Raw genomic sequence first — 21,123 nt, forward strand, 5'->3', positions numbered from 1 at the left:
AAAGCCATTACAGTTGTTAGGAGGCTTTAAAGAAGAATTAGAAAACTTTGGACCACCCCTGCTTTAAACGTACTTTCAGTGTCTTTCTTTAAAGTACAATATTAAAAGGTTGACTGACCTAAAACAGCATTCTAGAAAAGTTGTAAACTGGAGATCTCAGCAAAATTTTCGATTTTCCATAATCTGTTAATAAGCCTCAAATCCAAGTGTGAACTACAAAAATCTCTAGGAGAGCAGTTTTTTTAATAGCAGGTTTGATGCTTTTATTTGAGAAATGACAGAAGCTAACCCCTCGGGAAGCTAACGGACGACCCTGGCAACAGAGGGCGCTGTGGCCGCGGCCCCGTGCACTGGCCGCTCTGACTTCACGCGGCCCACTGGCCGCTTCCGTGCGCAGCCAGCCCACTGCTGGCTGCTCCAGCCGCTCCTGTGACTGCCGACAAGGAGGTGTGCTGGGCGTAGCTGTTTTTTAGGACTTGGAAATAAAATAATAAAAATCAATATTCCACTTTTTCTCACTAGTGCACTAGTTTTAAGAATGCTTTTATTTCTGAAAATGTATCCGAGCCGTCCCAGAAGGCTTGGGTCAACACTTGTGGGCAGCCCCATCCTCTGACCACCTCTGGACCAGTGCCTAAGGAGACTGATTTTTCAACTTCAGTGCATGTTGGGACCCCTGGGGGAGTTGTTTTAATGCACATTCCGGGGCACTAAAACCCTCCAAAGACTGACTGGGAAAAGAGCCCAGGAATCTGCAGCTTTAATGAGCTCCCTAGTGGGTTTCTGCTGCAGGTGATCTGGATTTCCAAACTGCTCAGTATGACCATCTTCCTAGTTCATTATCAGTCCTCTGGACCAACAATGGCTGTGATTTCTACTGTCTGTCTCTAAGTTTACTGAATTTAATATTAAGGAGGCTGGGCCCTATCTAGATTAAAAAAAAAAAAATCTATCACCCATGGTAACAAAACAGATGAATGTGAATGAATGGAATGTTTTCAAAGGAGAAAAACTTTACAAGTTTACCTTGCATCTGGAGATATATTCACTAAAGGCTTAAATGTTTCTTGTAAATAAAGCTCTGTATTTATAGAAAGAAAATATGTAATTAGTAATATATTTGCTGTTTGTAATTATTACATAAATTAAAATACCCTTCAATTTACAGGTAATAATTAGAAGGATTAAAAACCCAAATCGAATTAATTTACTGACAACTATTGTGTTACTTATAGTTATGGCTATTATTAAACAACTTCCAAACTGTTTCAGGATGTTGCCTTTGTGGAAAAGTTAAGTATTTAAAAAACAGTATTACAATAGATGCTGTAAAAATCAGAAGAAAAGTCAAGAAATCTGATAAAACAGCAATACCAGCAGAGGTCACTAGAATGGTACCAAGTCACTGTCACCCTCAACGAATGAAGACTTTATGAAATCCTTTAAAACTAATTTTCACAAGTTAAAAGATAAAATAAAAGTTATAACAAACTTTGTTCTTTAAATGTTATTAAGTTTTTATTTTCCACACCAAAGCCTGATCTACTGTATCTGGGGATCTTTCTAGTATGTAGACATTATCTTTGTAAAGATAAACTGTAATTAATTTGTTTTACTGAGGTTTCTACACAGAAGGCATTCAAGAAAATCTCGACATTATTATTATTATTATTATTACTACCAAATACCATGTAATATCAAAATGTAAATACGCTTAAACCTCGGTCTAACGTGACTTATACAATAGAATTTATTAAAAAGTATCTGTCTTGGTGCTAAAATATATATATTCACTGCATAATAGGCACTGCTAACATGTGGATCCCATGTTGACTTACTTTGTTTGGTCTGACTTGATAAAGCTATCATAAATCAAATATATCGTTCAATGAAACTTCTAAATCATATGGGATTAAAAGAGGCCCAGCCCTCTTTAGAGCATTCTAACGGATGTTCAGATCTCACAGCCAGTCACAGGGGGTGCTTATCATACCAAGCAGATAATGGGACTACAAAGCTAAATCTCAGTTTTAAATTAAAAAATTTCCTTGAGTTGGCCCCTCAATTTCTCATGTAGGCTTCTCCCTGAACACCCTACAAAGGCTTCTTCCTCAAGGATCCCCATCACAGGCTCCTATCTAGGATATTCTTACTGATTGGTCCTTTGCCCCCTCTGTACCAACCCAGCAGGATGGGTCTCATTAAGACAGAACAATTTCACAATCATGAAATTACAATTTAAAAAATGGCTCCATTTCAGAAAAGGGTATTGTGATTATGAAGGGTGAATTTCAATGCTGCAAACAAAAGAAAGCGATCTTGAAGTTATTTTCATGTGATTTTATCCAAATCATCTAGTTTAAGGTTCACTTGTTCTACTTGTCTCCATAATTTGTAAAGAAATAATAATAATGTAAAGAAATAATGATTGAATTTAAATAGGAACAGATCCTTGCTTTTGTTAATTTCAGGCATTCCTTTGTTGCATTTTCTATACAAAGGCAAAGATTTGGAAGGTAATACTTAGTGGTGAATGGTGGCTCCACTGGGGGCCAGAGACTCGGGCACTAGTTACTATATCCCATCTATATCCCAGCCTTAGTCTAAAGACTTGTTATAGGTTCTCTATACATGTGTACTAAACAGACTGGGTAATATTTATAGTAGTATGGCATACTATCAAAATTAATATAGAAATAAATGTCTTAATGTAGTCAATTATTAAGCAGAGAGAAGAGGACCTGTGAAATTAAAACATTTTATACATATGTAGAACATTTTTTCCCTCATATTAAAAGGTTTTTAACACTCAACAGTGCTTACCCCTCCATGTTTCAATCTTATGTTCCTCTAATTCATAAATCTGTACCTAGAAATAAGAAAAACTCTTATTTACAAATGTTAACACACAACATAAGGGAAAAAAAAGAAATTACTATTTCATAACTACTGCTGAGTCCCATAATTCAGCAGATGGAAACAATCAAGATAACTCAGAAATATTAGAAATATAAATGAGAGATAAAACGTGCTCTACCTTTCTTTGAAGACAAATGTTTTATAAATTTAAAACATAAACCAACACAATATTTTCATTAATTTGAAAATTTCTGATACACTTGAATTTTAAAACATACACCGACACACACACACACACACACACACATATACACACATTCCTACACACACACACACACATATACACACATTCCTTCTTTCTAAGGATACATAAGATTTTTAGCATCTCTAATTTTAAAAGGGCAGTTGGTTAAATCATGTGCTAATTAAGCTGCTGGGTCAGGTTATGCCTGGGCCGCATGGGCGTCGTCACAAAGGCAGAGAGGGCGTTGAGCCTGGAGAGCCTAGAGAGCCTGGAGAGCCTGGAGAGCCTGGAGGCTGGGCGGTGGGTACAGCACTTAGTCACCCGGAGTCGTCACCACTCACATCACTGCATCTTGGCTGCTGCTTTGGGTCAAAGTACTTAAGGCCTCTGAATCTGCTTCCCTTCCTAAACAGCTGGAGAGGAGGCCCTCCACATTCAGCTCCCGTGAGGACAACGTGCTCTGTGAGCCTGAGGTGGACGGCCTCCCCACCTGCTGCAGCCTCCGCTGCGGCTCAGCTTAAGAAAGCCACTCTGCCTCCTGCAGTGTTGCACTGGGACTCCTGGGGGCCCTGCAGTAGGAAAACCTGGCCTCTTCCTGAAGCTTAAAATCCACTTGGCAACATGAAGACAGTCCTATACTGAAACGCCACCAACAAGTGGCAAGAAACCACCAAGAAGAAGGCGTACGTATCAGAGCGCACTCTAAAAGGCTTATTTAGTGCAGGGGGTGCAGGGGGAGGAGGGATGAGCAGAGGTCAGGGTCAGGCACGGAAAACTTCAGGAGGCAGATTTCAGCCAGGCTCTGCATGATGAGTGGACTTTACATAAAAGAAGATAGACTCGTAAGGGGGCCCGGAGAGGAAAAGGACTTCCTCACGTTCCCGACACACAGAAAGGAGACGGTGCTGGGGGGCAGGAGCGAGGAGTCTGGGGACTAACGACCCGAGGTGGGCTCCGTGTCTGGGAGAGAAAGCCAGGCCAGCACGGATGGGTTTAAGCAGTGGGACGACGTGACAGCACCAGAGGCAGGTGCAAAACCGAGTGTCAGGTCAGTTAGGTCTCGAATGGTGACTGTGGGAATGTAGAGGCAACTGAAAGGAAGAACCAAAAGGTTTAGAGAATAATACAATAGGGGAAATAGAGATGAATGACTAAGTAAGAACCCGCTCCCCACCCCCCCATTTTGATGCCAGGTGACTGAACAACATCCACGACAGAGAAAAAGCCTAATTGAGGAAGATGAGGCCCCGGTTTTCACACAGTTGCAAGCAGAACAACCCTGGTCTGCGTCTCACTTAGGCGGTCCTGAGGCGATGCCCGTGCTCTGCCTGCACAGCCCCCTCGGAGCTTCAGCTACGGTCACCAGCACGGCCGTGACTCAGCTAACACGGGGGTCTCTTGTGAACGGGGGGTGTTTGGCACTGGCAAGCTGGGAAGGGGTGTGTGTGTGTGTGTGTGTGTGTGTGCGCGTGTGCGTGTGTGTGTCTGTGTGTGTGTAAGGTACAAACCTGAGTAAGATACAGTCTCTACCTCAAAGAACTACCTAACAAGAAAGAACCTCAGACGCCCCTACGGCAGCCTTTCTTGACCTCGGCGCTACGGGCACGTGAGGCTGGACGCTTCTGTTGTCGGGCTGTCCTGTGCGCCGTAGGACACTGAACAGCATGCCCGGCCTCTGCCCACCAGACCCCAGCAGAAGCGCCCCACCCCCCCCCCCAGCTAGGATAAAAAATGTCTCTAGATGTTGTCAGACGTCCCCTGGGAGGCAAAATCACTCCCCGCTGAGAAACACTGCCCTACAACTAATCAGAATACAGTATGAAAAGTGCTGTGTGGGTTAGTTAATGGGGGTGCTGAAACAGTGACTAATCCTGCTCCAGGGAGATGGCACAGGGTTCTCCATCACTGAGGCGGCTCTCCAGCAGGATTCTGAAAGACCTGAATTTCAACTGGCAAGGACCAAGGACCTGAAGGAGAACGTGCACGTGGAGGAAGTGGACTCAGATTTCCGAAGGAGAGAAGCCACAGGGGGACGAGCGGAGGGGCGAGGAGGAAGGAAAGAGAGAACTGAGTGGGCAGGTCAGCAGGGGAGGAGAAACAAGAAGTGCCACCACGGCAGGCTCTGTAGGTGGCAGGGAAGAAGCAACCACCGCTCAAGCACAGAATTTAATAATTAAAAAAAAAAAGAGGTATACAGTACCTACATCTATGTAAATACAGTGGCTGATAGGAAAGGTAGCAGCCTTGAGTCTCGTCATAAAGAGTTCTTTCCATAATATACATCAAATTATAATTTAGAAGTTCCATTCCGATTTTGTGGAAAATCAGCCTAGAAATTTTTACAAAGAAGCTACAAAATCTTTCATGTTTAAGCTCCCAATCTCACTGAAAAGAAGTATTCAGTAGAAATAAGGTTTGAAAATAAGATTGGAGATCACCCAAGGAAGAATTAGTGAGTTTAAGATAGAGCAACAGAAATTATCCAATCTTGAGATCAATGACACTAAAAACTGAGGCTACGGGATAGTATCAAGGGGTCTAATATACAAGGAATCGAAGTCCCAGGAGAGGAGAGAAAGATGGATATAAAAAAAAAATGAAGAAACAGCAGCCCAAAACTTCCCAAATCAGGTAGAAAAGCAACTTAGAAGATCAAGGAAACTCAACATACCCAGAACAGGATAAATACAAAGACGTATCACAGTTAACAGCTGAAGTCCAAGGTTAAAGAGAAAGCCTTGAGCCAGAAAGAAATGGTGCCTTACACAGAGGAGACGAGGATACAGATTTCTACCGACTTCTTATCAGAAGCTCTGTGAGGCCAGAAGACAACGAAATTACATCCTTAAAGTGTTAAAGAAAAAAAAACCAAAACCCAAAAAACAGTTAACTCAATCTCTATAAAACAGCAAAACTGTCCTTCAAAAATCAAGATGAAAAAAAAAAATCAAGATGAAATAATGACATTGTCAGACAAACAGAAACTGCGATAATTCATCACCAGTGTGGACCATACAAATGCTGGTGGGAGTTCTCCAGATGAAATGACAACAGACGGTGACTCTGTAGATCCACAGAGAAGAACAGGAAATGCTACCTATGTGGGTAAATATAAGAAACTAATTTTTTCCCTTTTACCCTTCATTTTGTTTAAAACAAAAATGATAGGGGTAGATTAAATGGAACTGTATTTTCCATATAATTCCGATACTAACTCTCAATAGACTGTGGTAAGTTAAAAATGATACTGAAACCCATTCAGCAACCATACAACAACAACAACAAAACAGTGAAAAAGGTGTGGTTAAAATATTAACAGAGCTCTATCAGCCATGATGGAGTAGATGGGACCACACGGAGTCTCCTGCTGAAAACAACTAGAAGATGGGAAAAAATACGTGGAACTGTTTTCAGACATTAGACAACACGCGAGGCAGGGCCGTCGTCCCCGAGAGAAGGGAAGCAAGCTGAGCCCCGTGACCGCCACGTCCCTCTTGAGAGGCGCTTTGCGGAGTGTGACGCAGGCAGCTGACCCCCAGTGGAGCAGGTCTCAGTGAGCTGAGGAGGTAGAAACTGAAGTCTGGGCCGACTGGGCCGGATGGAAACTGAAGGACAGACTACCAGACAAGGTGGAGCTGTGCAGAAAGAGAAAAGAAGCCTGCGCAGAGACTGCCTTGAGGCCCCGACTGAACACTAAGCCGGGCGTGCACGGGGCGAGAAGGCATTTGCCTTCTCACCAGGCAGAGTGAAAGGTCCTTGCTGAACAACCAGGGAATTCCATGGAGATCCCAGAAGTACTAGTAGAAGTGAACCAGCCAGAGTAACGCTTAACACCCGAACAAAGCTTAAAAACAAGCCTCGTGAAAAGATACTCAACAGCATTAGCCATCGGGGACATGCAAATCAAAGTAACAGTGAGGTACCAATTCACATCCACTAGAATGGCTATCATCAAAAAGAGAGACAGTAACAGGGGTCAGCGAGGACGTGGAGAAACTGGCACCCTGACACACTGCTGGTGGGAATGTAAAATGATGCAGCCGCTGTGGAGAAGTCCGGCAGTTCCTCAAATAGTTACACACAGATTACAATGTGACCCAGAAATTCTACTCAAGGTCTACACCCAAGAGAAATGAAAACATATATCCACATAAGCTCCTGTACATGACTGTTCATAGCAGCATCATTCACAATTAGCCAAATAGTGGAAACCATTCAATGTCCGTCAACTGATCAATAAGTAAAATGTGGTATGGCCATACAGTGGAATATTATTTGGCAATAAAAAGAAATGAAGTACTGATATATGCTACAACATGGAGGAACCTTGGAAACACTATGTTACGTGAAAGAAGCCGGTCACGGAGGACCACATATTGTGTGATTCCATTTACATGAGTTGTCCAGTATAGGCAAATCTACAGAGACAAAGTAGATTAGTGGTTGCCTAGGGCTGGCGGTGATGGTGGACTGGTGGCGTGTCACAGCTAAAGGTGTGAAGTTTCTTTTTCAGGTAATGAGAATGTTCCAAAATTGACTGTAGTGATGGCTGCACAACTCTGAATATACTAAAAGCCATTGAATTGTATACACTAAATGGGTGAAATACAGGATATATGAACTGTATCTCAATAAAAACTGTTTTTAAAAAAGGACCTGCAAGTAATTTAACTGCCTGCCCAAACAAACTCCAACTCCTTAAAGGAAGACAATACAGATATTCAACCACATAACATTAACAATGTCCAGCATCCACTAGAAGTTATTACATTTCCAAGAAGCAGGAAAATGTAACCCATAACAGGAGAAAAACCAGTCTTTAGAACCAGACCCAGAATACAGGTGAAGGAAAGAGCATCTGATATATATATATATATATATATACATCTCTCAGATATATAACAACTGATACAATATGTTCAAGGATTTAAAGGAAAACATGAACATAGTAAGGAAAGGAATGGAAAATATAAAGAAGAACCAAATGGAACTTCTAGGACAGAAAATACACTATCTGAAAGGAAAAAAAATAGTAGTTAAGGTATTGTGGAGAAAATAACAGTGGAAATGACACAGAAATAAAATATATCTGAAATGAAGCACCGAGGGGAAACAATACTGGGAAAACCCCTACAAAACAAAAGAGTCTCAGCTGAGTAACTAGAATCCTAGAAAGTGGGGGAGGGGACAGAAAAGTACTTGAAAAACAGTATCTAAGAGAATGGAGAAAAAGAATATGATAATCCCAATAGCTACAGACAAAGCATTTGACACAATTCAACATGCATTCACGAGAAACACTCTTGGCCAACCTGGAAAAGAACAAACATCCTCAACATGATAAAGGGCATCTATGAAAAAACTACAGCTAACACCATAAGTAACAGTGAAATACTGAATGCTTTCCCTCTAAGATGGGACACAAGGGAAGCAGGTCCGCTTTCTTGATGTCAATGCTCTACTGGAGGTCTTAGTCAATGAAATAAAGCAAGAAAAGGAAATATCGTGTCCACAGATTGCAAAACTCAGTATTGTTAAGATGCCAACTCCTTCCCAAACTGATCTACGGACTCACTCCCAATAACATCAGCAGGCATTTTTTTTTTTAAATAGTTATCAAGAGACTATTGTATTGGCATAGAGACAGACAGGTAGAACAACAGAACAGAGCCCAGCAACAGACCCACATTTAAGGCAGTAAAACAATTCTGTGACAAAAAGAAAGTCTTTTCAATAAATGGGTTGGGTACAACTGACTGTATCTGCAGATAACATCATTATGTACATAGAAAAATCCTAACAAATGTACAAAAAGACTACTAGAATAATTGAATCTTACAAGATGAAAGGTTACTATATAAAAATCAATTGTGTTTTTATATAGTAGTGATGAATTCTTAAAAATGAAATAAGCCATAGCTTTCACAATTGCACTTTTCTGTTTATAATTAGAAAATGAGGTGTAATATGGAGGAAAAAAATGTATCCTCAAGTATTAAGAAAAACTTTGGACTATATATTTAGATATAACTGCTCTTTAGAAATTATGATTTAATTAACTACTACTGAGATCTATTATACGGGGTTTAGCTGCATTTTATTAAAATGTAGCCACTTAATAATCATATTTGTGATTTTGCCAGTCCAAAAGCAGAGATATTGACCATTATAAGGAAAACCAATATTCAGCTGCATTTGGCAGTATTTAAGAAATCAGATATGTCATGTGAAATAAATATGGAATACTTATGAAGTCTTTGGTAAAACTTCCTTCTAAGAGTATGTCTTAAGCAGAAGCTTATTTTTCCATCTTATGTAGGAATTTAATTATTGGGCAATACTGACCATTACATGTAAAAACAGTATTCATTGGATTGCCTTTTACCTATTAGATACCCAAAATAGTACTAGTTAAAGAAAACAAAGTATACAATTCTGTCCTTCCCCAACCTTGACCAAAAAAACCAAAACCAAACCAAAACAACTCAAAAACAACAACAAAAACCAAAACCAAAAACCAAACAAGCTGGTAGAATCACAAAAATCATAGTGTTAGATAAAGGCCATATGTAGTTTTCAAACTATGCTCTTATAAAACAGTTGGACCAGGAACCAGGGAGTTCTGCCACTAAAATTAGCCAGTAGCAGTCTTTTCTTAAGTGGCAGAAAAATGTCAAAACTGAATTTCTCCAATTTAAATGTTTACTTCTTTAAAAGCACAGAGTCCATATATTTCTTTTATAAAATTTCAGGGGTAACTGCATAAAGCCGCGTGCCCATCAGCAGGCCCGGAAGTCAGGCCTGTGTTGTTCTCATCTCCACTGTGGGCTTCACTGGGGACAGCCACCCCTGGTCCGGAAGGGTGCGAGGGGCCTCCTTCATTCATGGGTCCAGGCAGATCTCAACACCACAGCATGCCCAGAATGCCGGTAAAGAGCATAAATTTAGTGAAATTTATAGACTATCTAGGCAATAAATAAGCACATAGAATTCCACTAATCTGAGGACTTCTGAAAGCTGAATAAAGAGGCTATTGCCTTTTATGCTTCCTGAGACTACCTTCTTCAAGCTTCAAATATCAGACTGATTTACACTGAGGTTTCCTGCACATTATATATATTTGGAAAAATCAACCACCAGCACCACCAAGCTGGTACCAAAAAAGAAAAACACAAAATCTTCAAACACAAACACACACACACACACACAGCTCTAAATACATACAGAGAAATATATAGCTCCACTTACTTGACATAAGGATTTCTGGCACTTACCATGGGTGATTTATAGTATCTATGAAGTATATTAATGAAATCTGTAATTGTTAGCATTCCTGGAAGAAAGAATTATATATTAAATATAAAACTATGAAAACATTAAAGAAAAATTTCAGATGATAAGCAAACCTGGAATATTTATTTACTAGACAGCCTTCTAGATTACACTTTAAAGACTACCAGCACAGCTTATTATTTAAAACTATTAATCTGTTAATTATCTACACCACACTAAGATACACAAATTTAGCTGAAATTAAACCTGATAGTAATTAATGGAATTAATCACAGTAGTTGGCAATTCACCAAGACAAAACTTTCTGAATGTTATTAAACATCACAAAAGACTTGTGGCTACATGTAAATAATTTAGGATACTTTAAAATAAGATAAAGTATCCCATAAGCTCTAGAAACATGACACTTTTGGTAGCACTTGGATTGTTTTCTGAGAATCCTTCTAAAAACAGTGGCTTTCACAGGCACAACTTATGAAGGGCCCACTGTGTGCCGGACACCAGGACTACAGAGATGAAGGCGTGAACCTCCCCCCTGAGGCAGCTGCAGCCCAAGGGGCGGCGGACACGGAGTGTCATTTCAAAATGATGCGATGCCTCCTAAGAGGGACGACACCCGTTGTCCACTGTGATTCATAAGATGAGAAATTATGGAGCTTAGATACTGTGAGTTACGTGGTATTTTAAATAGCGTAACAACGCTTTATCAAAGGTACCAATCATGTTTCCATCGTTTCATCTGCTGTGTCAGAAAAGTGCTCACCGGGGAGGGAGTGGGGATGGCCCGCGGCAGGAACGCGAGCGGAGGGGCCGACAGGGAGAGGTCTCGGGCCTCAGCCTTGGGACCAGGGGACCGGCAAAGGCACCAAGGAGGCTTCAGAGCCAAAACGGCGCTGAATCCAGAGAAACTCCACACAGGTACATAAATGTTTTGAATTTACTAGCAGTCCCACCGCACAGGATGTAAAAGCAAGACTGTCCTTTGGTTGGTAACATGTCTCCTAGGCTGCACTCCAAACCAGCATTTCTTGAACTAATTCAGGCTTTCAGATCCCCGGCCCGTGCCGCTTACCTACAAAACTTTGTCTTTTACTCTCCCACAGAGGCGCTGCTCGGACACCGTTGGCTACTAGGGCAAAGAAGGCCTTTTTAACCTAAGACCAATGAGAGAGACAACACACATTTTTAAAGTCTATATATATGCAGGGAGAAAAATACCTTCCACTAAAACACTCAACTAAACCTTACCAGTTAAAAATAACTGAATTTATTAACATTAGCAATATGCTTTTGTATTACATTGAAAGGTATATAGGGATTGGAGATTATTTTTTCAAACTGAAACAGTGCAATCAGAGAGACTTTATGTAATTAAAACCACACAGAAGAATTAAACTTCAAAGGTTTGTTTTTTTGGGCCACGCCACACAGCTTGCGGGATCTTACTTCCCCAACCAGGGACTGAACCCAGGCCCTTGGCAGTGAAAGCGCCGAGTCCTAACCACTGGACCGCCAGGGAATTCCCCAAACTTCCGAGTTTGATCTTTCCTATATGTGGTTATTAGTTCATTCAGAAATACCGAAGTTATATCAAAGAACTTGAAATGAAAATTTGTTTTTCATATGCTGAATAACAAAACAAGCATTCCCCCTTCATTTCCCTGCGGTTGAGAAAGAGAAGGAATGAAAGATGTAATATACTCCTACTTTTATATCTTCTTGAGACAAACATTCACTGTGTGCCTATTATGGGCTGGGCCCTGTTCAGAGTAGTTCACATACAGTATCTCCCTGAGCCCTCGGGACAGACACCCTCTGGGACACCGTGACAGGCAGCAGAGGTGATGATTTATTAAAAGCCAAAAGCTCAGTGCTGAAAATGACCTCTAAATACAGACAGCAAATAACATATGGAAAATGGTTCAATTTTACTGATAATCAAAGAAATGAAAATTAAAGCAAATTTAAAGTACCATTTATAGCTGCTAAATAAGCCAGTATTTTTTCGTTATAGCACCCGACACAAGTGCAGTTGTAAAACCACTGGTGGCTCCATGAATTGTTAGAATAGTTTTTGAGCCACAGCTTGTATCAAGAATCACAAAAATATTCATACTGTTTGTGTACTAGCTTTTTCTCTGTTGAATTAGTCACTCATACAAAAATTTTAGGAGTAGGATTCCTGAATCAGAGATGTTCAATTATGTGGCATTATTTCTAACATTGAAAACTGGAGAAAGATCTGCCTCCAACAAAACTTGTTAAATATTGGTATACCAGTGAGAAAAAAGCATCAAATAGTATAACTGTGAAGACTATGTTGAAGTAAAAAAAAAAAAAGGTTTATGGCAGTGAAAATGCAGACTATAAAATTATGCATTATAATTATATAAAACATGTATTTACACAGAAAAGATCAAAGAGAAACAAGCAAAAAAATTAAACTTTTATATTATGGAGTTGAGGCAGTGGAAGTGTATCTCTTAAAATTTTTTTTTATTCTGTGGTATAGTTATCTTTTTAACTAAGAAAAAGGTTATTTTCTCACCCACTATACTCCGAAACCCCTTGTTAACTTAATAGTGAAAAGAGAGGATTTCAGGAAACGAGAGCTTCAAAATCAGAGTAGAAGTAATAACTCAGCACCCGTTTCTGCCTTTACTGTGACTCATTTTGCCTCTATTTAGAATGACGTATGTAGGTGCCTGGTTCACCTGCACAAGGGCAGAAGGACGGCTGGTGGGTGAGGGGGACTCTCATTAGTCATTTTCCACACTTGCCTTAGCCAAGTCCAGCACTGTCCTGAGTACGGCAGGGATTCCATCAATCTGTTGAACAAACTGGCAGGGAAACTAGGAAGAGGAGGTGAGCAGAGCCAACCCAAGGACACGGGAGCCAGACGGTAACTAAATGGCATCCACAAATTGGCAAAATGGTTTCTGAACCACAGCTTGTATCAAGAATCACAAAAATATTCACACTGTTTGTGTACCTAAATGGCATCCAGGGACGGTGTGCCAGTGTGAATGGTCTATTTCTACCTTGATGAGGCTCTGGGAATCCTTGACTGTGGGCCTAGGAAATATTATAAAAGAATATGGGGGAAAGTCATGGATAAACGGATTTTGAAACACATTAAATATCTGCTTAGCTTGTTTTTCTAATTGGCTGGAGTAGGCAGGGAGTGGGGGCACTTTTAAAACCACAAACTGCTTACTATTTCCTCCAAAATAACAGATTTAGCAGAGAAAACCAGCATTAAAATCATTCATCAGGATCATTCACGTAACCCTAAGTGACCACAGCTGTTGAAAAGCCACTCCGGAAAGTTCTGGTTTGGCCATGATGAAATAGCTGAAAACAACTGCACGAGTTGGACAAAACATACAAACCCCCATTAGAAAGCACTGGCAGACAGCACAAAGGCAGGATTCAGGGAACTACAATCCTTGAGAGAAAAGAAAGATATGAACTGAGCTACAAAATTCTGGAATTTTTCCAAAGGCATTTTCCAAAGCATCTTCAAATAGGCGAATTTCAATAGAATATTTGAATCTATCAAAAGCATCAAATAAAACCCAGGCAGGAAAAATACAAAGAAAACCACACCCAGCACATCATAGGTAAGATGCTAAAAATCAAAGGCAAAGAGAAAACCAGCCAGAGGGAAGAAAAGACATTAACTTTCAAAGGAGCAGCAATCAGACAGATGGCAACACCAACAGAAGAAGCAGGGCCTAACTTTAACACTCAATATAATGACTGTTCTTTCAGAAACAGAGAAAATCCTGCTTCCCCACAATAACTTCTCTGACTAACCTGCTACCTGCAAGCTCTTAAACAGCCCCTAAATGCTCCAAGTTAGTTACTAAAGGGGTTTCAAGGCCTCTGTGCACAAAACACAAGGAAATGCCCGCACAGCAGTGACTCTCTCAGGTACCGAAGACGGACAGGCCAGGGATGCAGAGGGTGGGGTGGTGATGTGTGCTGACCTCAGGTCATCCTGAGGATACACTGCTGATGCCACGTGAGGGAAACACCCAGGGAAGCAGCCGTCCAGCAGCAAAGGGGACGTGAAGAGTTCAAGGTGAAAAGTGCCTTCACCTCTGCACGAGAAGGTATTAATAAAACCACCAGATGCTAAGGAAATACTTGGAGTGAAGGAAAAAAGCCTCCTAGTGGTGTCAGTGGGCGAAGCTGCAGGACCAACTGGACAGACTCTGACTTTTCGGCAGCTCAGGTCCTTAACCCTCTCTGAGCCTCGACGTTCTTAGCTACAAGGTGGGGCTAACAGATAGTGCTTTCCTCACAAGGGCGTGTTTTTTTGTTTTTTTGGTTTTTTTCCTTTTTTGGCCACGCCGCACGGCTCGCAGGATCTCAGTTCCCCGACCAGGGGCTGAACCTGGGCGCTCGGCAGTGGAAGTGCTGAATCCTAACCACTAGGCCACCAGGGAACTCCCGCAAGCGCGTGGACTAACCAGACTTGCTGTGAAGATGTTCGGCATGAAGAGCCAAAAAGAATAAAAGCTTTAATTTTCCACTCTCTGCTGACAGACCAGAAGCAGAGAATGAGTTACTGTTTTAATTTCAGCCACATGAACTGTTGACAGGTCCACACGTCGTGGAGGCAGTCACAATGCCACCCTCCGGAGACCCGACAGAGCTCCCCACAGCGGACAGCCCGCGCTCACGGCACCGCCGCGGGGACGTGTCCATGTCCCCAGGTCGGCAGCCCCGCCTGCTGCTGCGGACCACTGCAGCCTCTCTGCGGTCACGAAGCCTTCTGAACTTGGCTCTCTTAGCACCACGTGCACGGAGTGTTTGAGGGGCAATTTAAAACTACGCGCAGGAAACTCCTCAATTACAGAAGGCACAGGGTGTCACCAACGAACCATCAACAGGCGGAAAGAGGACGGGCGCCGTCTACTAATAAGGGAAAAACTCTAGGGGCCTGGAGTGCCTCTGAAAATGTCTTTCTTTTCAACTGGTAACGCAATTTGCTCAAACTCAATTTACCAATTAAAAATTTTATATTTTAATAGGATTTTCTTTTTATAAATTTATTTATTAATTTACTTTTGGCTGCGTTGGGTCTTCGTTGCTGCGCGCGGGCTTTCTCTAGTTGCAGCGAGCGGGGGCTACTCTCCGTTGCGGTGCGCGGGCTTCTCACTGCGGTGGCTTCTCTTGTTGCGGAGCACGGGCTCTAGGCGCGCGGGCTTCAGTAGTTGGAGCACGCGGGCTCAGTAGTTGTGGCTTACGAGCTCTAGAGCTCAGGCTCAGTAGTTGTGGCGCACGGGCTTAGTTGCTCCGCGGCATGTGGGACCTTCCCAGACCAGGGCTCGAACCCGTGTCCCCTGCATTGGCAGGCAGATTCCTAACCACTGCACCACCAGGGAAGCCCTTAATAGGATTTTCAAACAACCAAAATGTGATAATCAGCTAAGTAAAGAGGAAAATAAAAGTCTAATATAAAAATGATTTTTAAAAAGGGTAAGCCGGCCTTAGTTGCGCTAAGAGATTCTGGCAATCTAAATGCCACGTAGCACATCTGTGTTCCCCCAAAATGGGAATCTGATTCCTCTAATGCTTCCCTGCTTTCCATAAACAGTTTTACCCTGATTCTAATTGTGGGGCTTTTAAAATTAATGCTGATGCATAGCTAAAGCTCTTTAAAACTGTTCACTACCGTTTACTAAGTTTTTACATCAGAGCTCGTCAAATGGATTTCACAACACCTGCCGGCGTCTCCCCTGAGCAAGGACGGGCCCAGCTTCTCAGGTGTGGTCTCCAAGACCCTCTGCGATGCAGCCCCAGCCCGAGCCCTACGGCCCAGCAGACTCCTCAGTCCGTGAACTTATCCTCCATTTTTCGGGCTGTGTCACGATGTTCCTCCCACTTCAGAGGCACTCACCTTCTGCTCCACCAGTTAAAGCCCAGTTCACAAGCCCTCAGCACCACCCGCCCACGTCACGCCCAGCCAAGCTGAATCCCTCCTCTACTCCCGCAGGACCTCATTCATCTCCTTCCTGGAGTCTCCCTCGTGCCTCCTTAGGTTTAAAAGTGGCAGAGAAACATCTCTGACATCTTTTCCTCTTGAACAGTTATCCTCACGCTACAGGGAGTATAAACTAGAAGGTGAGCGAGGAGATGCCAGGGTGAGAGGCAGGTGTGGCAAGGGTAACGCTAACGAAGAGGAGGAGCCGCGTGGGGAGGGGCCGGGGCAGGGGCAGGGCTGAAAACAAACAGGAAGATTGTTTCAAATCAGGTCATGACCAAAGCCACCCGCCATCACCATCAAAGGATTATTTTTCTGGAGAAACTGCTTCAGAAATAAACTACACAGAGACGAACATTTGGGGGCTTCCAATGAAAAAGATGGTGGCCCAACACTCTTCCGTGAGACCCCCCCCCAGGCAGAAGCTCCCCCGTGATCACCCCCCAACTGTCGGTGCTCACTCTTAATTACGAGCCACTCGACACAACCTTGAACGTTGAAGCTGCACAACTTCTAGTTTTGAATACATCTCACTAGATGGGTTAAGAACAAAGAAACTTCTAAGAAGTAGAACAGAGAAGTAATGAGAGAAGGAGACAGGATAAGAACATTAAAGGATCAATTCAGGGGGCCCAAGATCTCCCGACCGAAGTTCCAGAAGAAAGGAAACAGCAGGAAGAGAATCTCGGAAGGAACAGCACAATGAACACAGACCGAGTGACACGTGTGTCAGGTCCCAAGGCCCATCGGGTGCCTGGCTCACAAGTGGAAGAGACCACAACCAGGCGCACGGCATGGAAGCACCAGAGAGAGAGAGAAAACCCCAAAAGCTGCAGAGGGGGGAAATCACATATAAAAAGATGGAGATTAAAGAAGAAAAAAACCACAACAGCCATCTCTTCAGCAACACTGGCAGCTAAAAGCAATGGAACGATGCCTTTGAAATTCTAGACCGACGGCATGGAATCTACACGTAGTCTACAGATTGTGTATAAGTAGCTAACGCTCATGCATCTTTTCCTGGGACGCGTATGGACAGTGTTTGCACCCCCTGACCCCCCTGATGTTTGCACCCCCTGATGCAGCTGGATAGCGTTCGATGAGGCCACAAGGTTGGGATTAGTGTCCTGATGAGAAAGACCAGAGCTCTCGCGCTCTCCAGGCAGCTGTCTGCAAGCCAGGAAGAGAGGCCTCGCCAGGAACTGACGCCACCGGCACTTGGTCTTGGACTCCCAGCCTCCAGGACTGAGGGAGAAATTCCTGTGAAGCCTGCCAGCCTGCGGGGTTTTGTTATGCAGCCCGAGTGGTCTAGGACCGGAAGCTCCTGGAGAAAGTGCTCCACCAAAACAGAGCGAATAAATCACGAAAGCAGAAAAGCATGTGTTCAAAAATCAGGAGAGGGTGGAGGCAATTCCCGCCATGACCCAGTGAAAGTCTCAGGTGATGGTGATGAGCAAGGAGACACAGAGCCTGCAGGAGTGGCTCCAAGTGGGGCTGGAACCGTGCGGGCCAAGTCTGGCTGCACAGGAAATCCTACTGAGAAGTTAGCCAGTGGGAAAAGCCTTAGATGTTCAAAGAAAATAAAAAACGGAAGAATTCTAAGCTCCAGGAATAACACTGAACTGTACAAATAGGAAATGTAACCACAGTAAACCACTGGGCTCAGTGACACAGTCAAATGAATGAAAGCACCCTGGTACTGAGATAGTGACACTGAGCGTGAGGGGAGGAAGGAAGCCACACAAGGAACAAAGAACCCAGCTACCGAATTAGAGAGGAAAAAGTGTCTAAAACTAATGAATCAAGGTAATGTGGCAGTGAGCGCCAGATTTAACAGCTGAACTGTTGGTTCTGGGGAATTTGACAAGGGTGTAAGGAACAGAGACTGCTGTTTTTAGGTAAGCTTCTTTCGTACCACTTTTAAACTGCGTGACGCTTAAAACCACGGCCTGTACTTCTGGGTTTACAGTCTGCTGGCTGTCGGCATTAGCAGGTCCCCCCTCGTGTGAGCCTGATGGGGGCGGGGCGCGTCAGGTCACCCTCACACCGCCACAGTTCTGAGCCCCCAGCCTTATTCTCTTCTGGAACGCGCTCTAATTCCCACTGTTCTGGATGCCAGCTACTTATTAATTGGGCCTAGGAATAGTTCAGCTTATTGAGGAATCTTTCTGGATATTGGTTATTATTTGCTCTCTCTCCTGGTTTCAAGTCATCTGTTAATTAGATGATGCGGTCAACAAAGTCAGTATTCAAGTCATTGTTCCAGATGCCGCTGAGCTTAGAGTGAAAGAATCTTAAGGCGCCCCAGCAGTGTCTTACCCAGAAAGCAGAGCCTGGCTCGCACGTGGTTTATGTGAGAACGTGGTCCCGGGGGCGGGAGTGCCACAGGCTAGCAGGGGAGCCAGTGTCAGTGTGTGAAGGGTGGCGGAGCTGGCCGCAGGACAGGGGCCTGACAGGGGCTCGATGGCACCGGGACCGTCCTCCCCGAGCGTGCGAGGCAGGGGGCGTTTCCCCACCTGCTCGTCCCCGCGGTTACGGAAGCGGAGGTGCCGCCCACCACGCCTGCAGGGCTGGCTGCAGTAGCAGGTGGCCCGGCCCACGAGACGCATCCAGTACAGCTAGGAACCTCGCTCCAGGCGGGCTGCGATTTCACTGACGTTCCCCTAAGGTCCATACGCCAGCAATCCACTGAGCTGCCAAGATACACTTCTGCATCTTATCCATCAGGACAGGGCACGAGGCTCTGTCAACCGCCAAGGTGAAACCCAGATTTGCCTTTCATGGTATTACCACATCTACGAACAGTCCTAAAAGGAAATCGGGTTCATCTCCCTGACTTTCTGGGGTCAATTCATGATAGGTTTCCAGAGATTACTACTTTTATTACTTTATGAATATTTCATTCAAACACCTTACCTGGGGATGACACCACATTTCCCACCTTTTTTTGAGGACTCTTTTTTTCCTCTTACCTGGAACCTCGGGCGTCAGGCCTCAGACCTGCTCTCCACCATTCCTCCACCACCACTAAGAGCCTGGCAATCTACATCCTGATTAAACTAGGGATCAGAAAGCAAACAGGCACTCTCCTGCAATCCACACCTGTCCTGGGCTTTAACTTCTTCTAATCCCCATTTACTGTACTTTTTCCGTTTTGAAGATCATTTTCCTTGATAATGAAAAAGCACAAAACGAGCTGAAGAGTTTCCCTTCCTCTTTATCAGCACCTGCAGCATGAATCTTGAGCAACAGAGCGAACCCTTATTCTTGCTTCTAAAGCAGGCGAGCACCTGCTTCCCGCTTGTGGATCTCGATTCCAACCTCAGCTACGAGGACCCTGGGCGGCCCCCTCCTAGTCATGCCCTTCTTCAACTTACTTCTATGCTCGTCTTTCTACACGTTCTTCTAAAAACCCGTGTTTGGCAAACAGCCACTTATTTGGACACTTGCCTGTTTTCTCTTTCACTGGCACTAGTAAAATCATATCAATTGGAATGAATTGAACAATAAAACAAAGTAATAGTGGATTATAACCCAATGCAATCTCTCTCTCTCTCTCTCCATAAACGTATGCCGACACAAATGACTGAATAAATAAGTGAAAGGAGGGAACACACGTCCCTTGCAGAAGAATTCCAGCTAACTTGCGCAGCCCTCATCTCCCCACTCCTTACGTGTGGGCGGTGCAGAGTAACCTTCTCCTAAAGAGGACAGTATGGAAAAAGGAAACTTTACAGTAAAGAAACCTGACAGACGTACCGCAGCCAGGTGACTGAGGTTAAGGTCGACAGTGGTACGTCAGGCGGGCAGTACGCAGTTCTGATACGACGTGAAGGGCACTTTACCTCCATGCTCTTCCTCCCAAAGCCCATAATTCAAGTCTGGTCGTGAGAAAAAAACAGCAGACAAATTCCATTCGGGGGCACCCTACAGCACACCTGGCCAGGTCTGCAAAACTGTCAAGGTTCCCAAAAGCCAGGAAGTCTGAGAAACCGTCACAGCAAAGGGGAGCCTAAGGGGACGTGACGACTAAATGTTAACAGTAACCTGGATGGGATCCTCGAGCAGAAAAATGACATCAGGAAAGACACAGGGAAATCTAAACAAACTGTGGACTTCAGGCAATAATTATGTATCAATACTGGTTCGTTAACGGTGACAAATGTGACCATACTAACGTAAGATGGCAAAAATGGAGGGAACTGGGTGTGGGGTATATGCGAACGATCTGTACTATCTTCACAACTCTTCTATCAATCTAAAAAAGTTTATTAAAAATGTTGTTAGTAGAATGTTGCTAAAAACACACATTCCCACACACTGCCATTGTGAGGGAAGACCTATATGATTCTCAGTGCTCCCCTCGCCGCCCCCGGGCCTGGAAGTGATGATTCCACTGTGAAATTCTATTTACTTTGGAGCCTTCCATACCTCCTGAGGAGTTACCATTTAGAATCTGAAGGCACTAAATCACACCCATCAGTACTATCTGCGCTGCCAGACTTCTCCGGAAGGGATGGTGTGTGCTCTCGACTCCGCCGTTTACTAGGTTACTGTCTCTCAGCCCCAAACCCTCCCTTCTAACTCTGCTTCGTGACACTGGGGCCCTGGGGACCACATCTCAACTCTGCCATGGGCTCTACTGCGGCCTCTGACAGGAGGGAGGCCAGCGAGGACGGGAGGGCTGGGCTGAAGAAGGGCTGCTTCACCTGCCGACCACCTGATCAGTCTG

At 43.7% G+C, this 21,123-nt stretch overlaps 1 protein-coding gene across 11 annotated transcripts in view; it reads right to left on the reverse strand.

Annotated features, from left to right (window-relative positions):
• PRKAG2 (protein kinase AMP-activated non-catalytic subunit gamma 2) overlaps window positions 1–21,123 on the reverse strand; it is a 282,829-nt gene that overhangs the window by 15,523 nt on the left and 246,183 nt on the right. For all 11 annotated transcript variants that reach the window (XR_014246663.1, XM_082398971.1, XM_082398968.1 and 8 more), the window contains 4 exons: window positions 11,469–11,550; window positions 10,378–10,436; window positions 2,824–2,869; window positions 1,027–1,081 (listed from right to left, as the gene is read on the reverse strand). Coding sequence is in view for 10 of the 11 variants with exons in the window: in XM_082398971.1 (XP_082255097.1) it covers window positions 1,027–1,081; window positions 2,824–2,869; window positions 10,378–10,436; window positions 11,469–11,550 (242 nt within the window). In the remaining variant the exon portion in view is untranslated. The remainder of the gene's footprint in view (window positions 1–1,026; window positions 1,082–2,823; window positions 2,870–10,377; window positions 10,437–11,468; window positions 11,551–21,123) is intronic.

Source organism: Balaenoptera borealis (genome assembly GCF_965194805.1).
Source record: "Balaenoptera borealis genome assembly, chromosome: 7".
NCBI lineage: Eukaryota > Metazoa > Chordata > Mammalia > Artiodactyla > Balaenopteridae > Balaenoptera > Balaenoptera borealis.